Genomic DNA, 9,355 nt, shown 5'->3' with positions numbered 1-9,355 from the left:
TGCATTGTAAATTTTGGTCAATGACATGAGACAAAGTATATGTGAACTGCTGTATGAAAAGTGAATTTACTCTGTAAATCTTCACCCAACTCAAAATAAAATTAAAAAAAGAAAAATTTAAACCAAAAATATCCCCTAAAGTCCTCTTAAAACAATAGTTTAACTTAGTTAAAAAAAAAAAAAAAAAAAAGTCTGCCTTGAGCATTACGCTGTTTTAAGAACTATATGGGATCAAAAGGAGCTCTGGTGGTACAGTGGTTAAAGTGCTCTGCTAACCAAAAGGTCAGTGATTCAAACCCACCAGCCGTTGAGTGAGAGAGAGAGAGATTGTAGTATGGTTCCATAGGATGTACAGCCTTGGAAATCATATGGGGCCGTTCTATTGTCCTTACAGGATCTCCATAAGTCAGAATAAACTCAATAGCAATGGGAATATGGGATCAAAGTGACAACACAACTCAAAACATTAGATAAGAATTTCAGAGGGCATTGGGTCTATGTTAATAGGGAAGGAACACCTCAGCAAAGGAGGGTACAAATGGTTACACAACTCAAAGGATGTAATCAATGTCACTGAATCGCACATGTAGAAAGTGCTGAGTTGCTGTATGTTTTGTTATATATATATTCTCAACAATAATAGCAAATTTTGAAGAAAAAAAAAACTCAGCATACATTTGAGAGACAAAATGCAGGCCCTCGGACTGTGTATTTATATAAAATGACTCATGAAGTTCAGTCCCAGGTTGGGGAAACCTCACACTTTGAGAAAACCCTCCAGTTAAGTCCCACGGGTGTGTTGTGATGACTTGTGAGGTGTGGGGGTGGGGAGAAGGATCGCTGGTTACTAATTAAGGTAAGAACTGTAGCTGGTGAAATATTTACTTAACTGTACATTAGGGGAAACACAAGATTCCTGCTCTAATAAATTCACTCTTATACACTTCAGCAAAAAAAAAATAAAAATAAGAAACATTAAGGTGAAAAAATTTTAGGTACTCTATAGCAATTTCTGATTAGCTTGACGTTTTAGAGATGGCTAAGAATTGCCATCAGTGGGATCACGTTAAATGAACACTCTTACTAACTTGAAAAAGTCCCCACCCAAAAGCCAGCTATAGACATAATGTTACAAATTTAACTGAATGTAAAGTTATGTTAAAACCTATTTTATCGAAGTAAGAGAGGAATTCTTTTAAGTTATCACTCTGAAGCCACATATCAGGAAAAAGATTAAAAGATTACATTACTTTTAATGTTTAACTTTAATAGCACAGAAAGTAGCCTAAAGCACATATTCTTTTTTTTTCCCTCCTAGAGTTTGTTCTGATTTTCAGTTATTGTACATGAGTTCAACAATAAAAAAAATATTTTTAGATACATTACATTACTTTAAATCATATCACTCTACCCATGAGCTAATTTCACTGTTCTATCATTGTTTACATACATTCATAATTCTCCATAGACATAGCATAACAATAACATTTTATAGTTTACTGTACTTTTCTTTATTAGTATTATATCATTATATATATATTTTTATATTTCTACAGTTCACTGGGTCTTTTTAATGGCTGTGAAATATTCCACCAGGTACTCATACCTAAATTTAAATGGCTAATCTCACTCCTCATAAATGTATTCTTCATTCTCTGACTTGCAGTCATAATCAAGAAGTGATGACATTATTCTTTGTTACTGATCACTTACATTTTTATATTCAGAAGTAGAGCCCAAACTTCATTGGTTAATTATTCAGGAAGCATTCTGAAGTCTCCACTAATATGTCTTCATGTTTCTGTTTAGGAGCTCTGGTGGCATAGTGCCTAAGACATTTGACTGCTAACCAGAAGGCTGGTTGTATGTCTTCATTTTTCTATTTATAACATAAAAATTAACTGGACTACCATGCATGTTTGCTAAAGGCAATCTGTTACATTGCTTTTTTTTTTTTTTTTTGCAGAAAACATTTAGTCATTAAAGACAGCAGCATCTCAGCTCGAGCATCTTTAGGCTGTCAGCGTACCCTCTAAAACAATAGCAGCACCACCCCTGATGTCAACTCTTCCATCAGCACGCACTGAAATCACCAGCTCTCCTCCTCGGGAAGAACACTGAAAGGCTAAAGAGATCAGAAAACAAGTCACAGACTGAGATCAATTCCCCCATTCTAATCAACAGAACAGAGTGAGACCTCTTATAAGCCCTAGCATTCTCCAAGTTCATTTTAAAAATAAAAAATTTGTTCACCTGTTGATACTGTCCACCCCCACCATCTTGAGGACTGAGAGCACTGCAAATGCAATCTGATCTACAAAATACACAACTCCTTCTCTTCCCTTTCTTCTCCAGGCCACTTTTTCTACTACTCCTGTACTGCCCCAGACACCCTATGCATAGCTTCCTCCCAGCTTTCTCTAAGAGGAAGGAAGGGTGTGTGGAAAGATTGAGGACAGACTAGACCTCTCAGAAGTGAAGCAGGGTGGTCTGGGCCCTCCTGACAAGGCCCCATCTTCCCAGTTCTAATGTCCACTGCCTGGTGCTACAGATATGGTGGAAGATAGGACAGAATTCCTTCACTCAAAACCACTGCATGAGCCAGGCAAACAAAAGAGAGAGTCCCTGCCTTCCTGAGCTCTGGGCCTGCAGGAGCAATTAGAGTCAGCAAGGAAAGAGACAGCCAAGCTGATATCCCCAAATCAAGGGCACAGTAGCTGAATTCTCCTACTAAATAAGTCCTCCATCCTTTAGGATTCGCTGATAATCAACAGCATAGCCTCCAGTGACTATAATCTCATGTCTGTGTGCTTGAGCAACATATTAATCACCAGGGGACTTGATCACAAAGTAATTTGTTTGATTGTTAGCCCATGACTAGCAATGTCAGTATGGAACCTTGATGATCATCAATGATCATCGATTCTCAATCTATCACACTATGCATAATTTCTCTGGGCCATGTTGTTGCTGTTAGCTGCCATCAAGTCAGCCCCTGACTCGTGGCTACTCCATGCACAATGGAACAAAACACTTCCCAGTCCTGCACTGTCCCATGATCAGTTGAAGATCAAACTATTGTGATTCATAGGGTTTTCATTGGCTGGTTTTCAGAACAGATAGCCAGGCCTTTCTTCCTTGTCCATCCTAGTCTAGAAGCTCTGCTGACACCTGTTTAGCACCATAGCAACTGGCAGCCAGGTGGTCACTAGAGGTACACTGGCTTGGAATCAGAGTCTCCTGCATGGACGGCAAGAATGCTACCACTAAACCACCGGTACCCCCACTCTCTCAGCCATATAATTAGCTAATTTTATTCAATAAACATTTATTGGAAGGAGCCCTGGGATCACAATGGTTACAATACTTAACTGCTAACTGAATGCTTGGCAGTTCAAACTCACCAGCCACTCTGTGGGTTAAAGATGAAATAGTCTGTTTCCATAAAGAATACAGCCTTAGAAATCCTAAGGGGCAGTTCTACTCTGTCTATAGAGTCACTATCAGTCAGAACAGACTCAATGGCAATGGGTTTTGTTTTTGGTTTTGGGTAAACATTTACTGGGCACTTACGTTTGGCTGCTAGCCAGAAGGTCAGCAGTTCAAACCCACCTGCTGCTGTGTGGAAGGAAGATGGAGCGATCTACTTCCGTAAAGATTTATATTCTCAGAAACCCAACGGGAGACACTATGAGTCTGATTCAACTGGATGGCAGTGAGTTTGAGTTATTGTATTAAAAGGAGCTCTGGTGGTATAGTGGTTAAGGCATTTCGTTGCTAACCAAAAGGCTGGTGGTTTAAACCCAGCAACCACTCCATGGAAGAAAGGTGGGGCAGTCTGCTTCCATAAAGAGTTACAGCCTTGGAAACCCAATGGGGGTCACTATGAGTCAGAATCTGCTCTATAGCAGTGAGTTTTGTTTTTTTTTTTTGTTTATTGTATTAGAAGGTCTGTGGAGGGTGGGTGTTTTGGTTATCTAGTGCTGCTCTAACAGTAAATACCACAAGTGGATGGTTTGAACAAACGGATTTATTCTCTTAGAGTTTAGGAAGCTAGAAGTCCTAGTTCAAAGTGCCAGCTTTAGGGGCTAGATGAAAGCCCCTCGACCTTGGGCTTTGGCTCTGCCTCTTGCTCCTGGCCCACTGGAGCTGAAGGTGTCTCTTAACTCAGGCAGCTGCTGGCTGTTGAGGCTGACAAACCCAAGGTTGACAAGTAAAGTGGCACAGTCCAAAGATTATCAAGCAACACGGCAGGCCACTAGTTCAAGTCTAGAAACAGTCCCAAGATCGGCAGACAACATACCAGGCCACTCACTGAATGACTTGACCAAACATAGGATCCAAAAGTGCCAAGAAGCTCAGAGACCTTTCACAAAGCATCTTCTTATATACTGGAAGCAGACCACATCCCTAAGACAGCTACTCAGCTGCTCACAGTAGATTCCACCACAGAGTTGATTACCAGTCTCATCATGGGAAATAACTACAGCCAGCTGCCCAGCCACTCAAAACCAGGCCCAGCCAAGTTGACACATAACCTTAACTACCACAGTGGGTACAGAGGGTGGAAGATGTTTTGGGTAAAGGGTTAAGGGTAAAAGAATCTAAAACCTTTCATTTTCTTATATGTGGCTTTTAATTACATTTTCAAATGGATGGAAATAGGGAAAGGAGCATCAGCTCAATGTTGTTGTTGTATCATTATTGTCGTTGTATGCTATCCAGTTGATTCTGACTCACAGCAGCCCCTTACAGTGAGTAGAGCTGCTCCCATAGCTGTGATCTTTCTTAGCTGTAATCTGTACATAAGCAGACCATCATGTCTTTTTCGCTCACACCTACTAGGTGGATTGAACTGCCAACCTGACGGTGAGCAATGGAGCACTTAACCATTGAGCTACCAGGGTTTCTTAGCTTAAAGTTAGATAAATAAAAAAGAAATTGGAAAAGAGAGATCCTACCATGCATCTCTTTCTTTCCCAGCTGTTGGGACCAGTAGCTGCTGAGAACAGTATGTGCAGACCCTTCAAAGAAACAAAAAGTTCTAAGTCAATCCCAAATAAATCAAGTGATGGCTTTATGGCAAATTTATAAGCAATTACAATCTATCACACAAAATAACTCCAGTTTGACTAAGCCTTTGATGACCTAATCATTATATTAGCTGTGGCCACAGCAAAGAGTGCAGAATTAGCAAGTAGAAAGGTAGACATAGAATTTATGGATAAACTCCTCCAAATTAGGTCTCCAATATGTCTTACATTTTCTGAAGGTTGAATTAAACTGCAAGTTAGTCTTGTTAACTAGCTCATTCTCAGCCTGTGGTGAGGAGACCAAGGGCTTCACATAGATATTTCTACTTCTTTCAAGTTAAAATAGTTCTTTCCCCCAGGGAACACATGCACAGAAAGGCAGGCACTATGACACAAGGTGTAATTCTCCACCAAGCCAATATTGCCTGGTTTTTGAAATTTCCATTTAATGAGTGTTTCTTCACATGATTGTGTCCTATCAGAGAATATATTTTAAAATGAAGAAACAAAATGTAAAATATAACAGATACAAAAGCCTTTGAGGGAAAATGAATACGGAGAACTGGGAGCTCTGGTAGCATAGTGCCTAAGGCACTTGACTGCTAACCAGAAGGCCAGCGGTTCAAACCCACCAACCACTCCTCGGAAGGAAGGTTGGGCAATCCACTTCCATAGTGATACTGCCTCAGAAACCCAAGGAGAGGTCGCTATGAGTTGGGTCCGACTCGATGACACATAACAACAACAACAACCAGGAAAACTGATTAAATGTCATGCGAGGTCCAAATAAGGTGACCAGCTGTCCTGGTTTGCCCAGGTCTGTGCTGGTTTTAACACTGAAGATCCTACATCATAAGAAATACCCCTCAGTCTTAGGAAAACAGGGATAGTTGGTCATTACTGTCCAAAGACCTTCACGCTCTAGAAGAACATTATTATAGAAAAAAAAAACTTGACCTCAGTGCCAGGTGGAATCTTTGGGAAGCAAATGTGCATGTACAAATGTGCTCAGAACTTCTCTTCCATGTGGGAAGGGCTGAGTTTGACTATCTGGATGTTTTAGGGCATTTTCCTGAGTCTTTAAAAGTCTTACTTGCTGAACTTTGCATTTCATATGTTTTGTTCCTCAAAGAATAAGTCAAGGTACCGAAGCCATCTGACCAAAAACCTGAGCCTCAAAACCTGTGCCCAGCTTCCTTTGCCCTCCTACCATCCACTCCACCAAGCCCTTCGTCAAGCATCTCTGCTCTTTTGCTACTCAGCCCACTGCTTTCAAAGAGGGCGAAAGTAGGAGGCTTGACATTGCTGCCCATCTTTGACTCCATGCCTCTGCTTCAAACTGATCAAAGATCCCCAATACCCACTCCCAGAACCCAGCCCCAGCCCACTTTAAGAGCAGGCCGAGGAAAAGAGGAGAGGAAAAGAAACACGATTCTTGTTCCTATTTTCCACCTGCAACCCAGGAGTTTATCCTTCACAAAGCAAACCTTATCTAGATGTCAAAGATGCCACAAGTGATGCGATAATGACAGGTCTATCACTAAAAAGGACAAAAGTTTTTCAGAATCAGCCTCTGAAATTTTCAAATTCCAAATCTAGAAGTGTTGGCTCAGGGAGCCAGATTCATTGTTATTATTAAAATAGTTAATAGTTTACCAGAGGTGGGCAGGAGGGAGGGGGAAAGGAAGACACAAAACTTAGGTAACACTGAGCTTCTGTTAGGGATGATGGGTTTAAAAAAAAAAAAAGGCTAATAGTTATTGGGTATTTACCGTGTGCCAGGCACTTAACATCCACTGTATTGACACAATCTTATAAGGTATCACTTATTAGTTACAGACAAAGGACCTGAGACTAAAAAGTTAAGTAACTTGCCCATGGTTGAAAGCTAGAAAGCTAGGATGGAAATACAGGGTGCCTGACACTAAGCTTTAGCCCTGCTAGACTGCCTCCTTTTATTTTGTGCTTGTCACATGAGACTTCAGTGAAGGGATGAGGAGGAAAAAGTGAAACGAAGGCAGCTTAAAGTCCAAGCAACCTGAAAAGTCACTTGAAGGACACTTCCACAGCTATGTGTTACCCTCCTCCACCATTGTTTAACCATCCCCTGAACCCAAATAAAAACATACCTGTAACAGGGTCTTCAGCCACACCAACCCACGGTGCAAAATATCTGGAGTAAAAGTCAAATGCTGGGGTCTGCCCCCCAGGCTCTCCTTTAAGGGTAAGAATCAGTCCTTTCACTTTCCCTGTGTTTTCAACTTGCAGCAGATTCTGTGTGTTCACTTTCAGGTCCTCCAGAAATGACCTTGTTCATAAATGGATAGAATAGGAGACACACATTTCACACACCACCCATTACACTGACTCTGTCAAACAAGTGTGCAGCTTGCCCCAAACAGCTGAGCCGGAGGGGACAGAAGAGCAAGTAGTAATGCTTTCCTCCTGGGGGAGGAAATTCTCTGGCTGAGTAAATCATGGTTTGACTGGAGACAGCACAGCCAGGCCACACCTGAGCTATACATCTGGGTGCTCAGCAATCCCAACAGCGTTTAGGAGGCCTGAATCTTTTTACCTGTCATAGGTATCACTGAGCCGGACGAGGAGCTTTCGGGTATCTGGGGAATAACAGATGTCCTGGACCAGAGTGTCACCGATAGCAGTCTGTGGCAACAAACCAAAAATGCCTCAGTAGGGCCCTGGGACAGTCCTTGGTCCCTTGTAATGGGAAACAGCCCCTCATTGATCATCTGCTCTGTGCCAGTCACACCCATTGTCCCTAATGCCATACAGTTTTAGTTCAATTACAGGGCTCAAGATGTTGCCCAGAGAAGACTAGTTTCCTGGTATCCAGAGACCTCTGAGGGACCCTTCAGGTTACCTTCTGTGATCCTCAGGCGAGACCCTCTCCTTCCTATTGTTGCCAACACACACAACTCCTTCAGGTGGGTATTTTCCCCACAGATGAGGAGAGAGAGAGTTAGAGGGGTCCAGGGTCTCACACACACACACATCTGGACCCAGGTTTGCGTGGCCCAGGAGTGTAAGTTCTGAATCACTATGATCTACTTACTGTCTTTAGAGATGGGGCATGATCTTAGATGATGGGGCTCACCTCTTGGAGTTGTTGTAAGGATTATGTGAAATAATATATGTAGAGTACTTGCAGCAGCAACTAGAACATTCACCATGGCAAAGGCTCAGGACAAGCAGTTTGATGGAAGTAGGGACTAGAGGACTCATCTTGATGCTTTCCTTGGCAAGCACACTGCTTTCATGTAGATTGTATGTGACAGATGAGTAACATGCAACATTTTCTAAAGATACCTTGATTTACCCTTTAGTTAAACTGGCACATAATCTTGCTCATACCCAAGAACATTGTTTGTTTGTTGGGGGAGTGGGGTGGTGATGAAGGGACAAACGGTTCCCAGACCAACCCTTGCCAGCACCCCCAGCTGCCAAGCAGAGCAGATGATAGTTACATGGCAGTTGTATGGCAGGCATTGGTGGCTTCAGGTGATCTAATCCTTTTGAGGGACTAATATGCTTGAATTCTGGTGACCTAGACTCCCTCTGCATCAGGCTATGCCTGGCCCATCTGCCTCTGTGACCAGAGCCAGCCTACGTCACTTCCTCTAGAAACAGGAACTCCTACAGCCAGATCCCCTGTGTTCTTTCTAATCCTGCCCTTCTCTTCATGCATTCCTATGTCAATTTTAAAGTTTAATTCTCAACTGGGAATCTTATTGTCAGGTCCTAGGGAGAAATACTAAATGACAGTACTCACAAAAACTAACCCTTTCTTATCCACATGTTACAAATGCTGACTCTTAGGTTAAGTTCTTCCCCCCATGAATAAGGTCCACCATAAGAATATTTTCCATTTTCTCACCAGTATGTTTCATGTTTATTTATAAATTGGACTTGGCTTCTGAAACTCAAGCCACGTGTGGGGCTGAATGTAATATCAGAATCCATGAGGCTTGTTTATATTCTCTGAAAACTTAGATACAGCAAAACATTAAAGAGACTATAAAGACTGCAATTAAAAATTCACTGACAAACACCCAGCGGTATCCACAGAAAGCCATTTTATGGAATGTCTTTTCTCATGACAGCCCTCGCCCCGGCCCTGACTTGTCTCCTCTGCACACTAAGCACATGTCATTTGTGGGCTGCCCTGGCCCTTTGGAACCTCCACAGAACAATTAACTGTAGTAACAACAACATAACAACAACAACAACCTACCTCACAGGGTAGCAGCAAGAATTAAACGGAATGATACATGAAACACATAGCATGTGGCCCTGCACGGGGG

The 9,355-nt window shown here is 41.9% G+C and overlaps 1 protein-coding gene across 1 annotated transcript in view; it reads right to left on the bottom strand.

Annotated features, from left to right (window-relative positions):
• Positions 1-2,012: 2,012 nt before the first annotated feature.
• PBLD (phenazine biosynthesis like protein domain containing) overlaps positions 2,013-9,355 on the bottom strand; it is a 24,625-nt gene continuing 17,282 nt past the window's right edge. The window contains exons 6-9 of the mRNA XM_007940689.1: positions 7,609-7,697; positions 7,163-7,341; positions 4,962-5,024; positions 2,013-2,125 (exon numbers count right to left, since the gene is read on the bottom strand). Coding sequence (XP_007938880.1) covers positions 2,013-2,125; positions 4,962-5,024; positions 7,163-7,341; positions 7,609-7,697 — 444 coding nt within the window. The remainder of the gene's footprint in view (positions 2,126-4,961; positions 5,025-7,162; positions 7,342-7,608; positions 7,698-9,355) is intronic.

The sequence above is a fragment of the Orycteropus afer genome, unplaced genomic scaffold (genome assembly GCF_000298275.1).
Source record: "Orycteropus afer afer isolate SDZICR_OR568_19922 unplaced genomic scaffold, OryAfe1.0 scaffold00070, whole genome shotgun sequence".
Taxonomy (NCBI): Eukaryota; Metazoa; Chordata; class Mammalia; order Tubulidentata; family Orycteropodidae; genus Orycteropus; species Orycteropus afer.
Note: the sequence above shows the minus strand (reverse complement) of the source record. Positions and strands in the feature narration are given on the sequence as shown.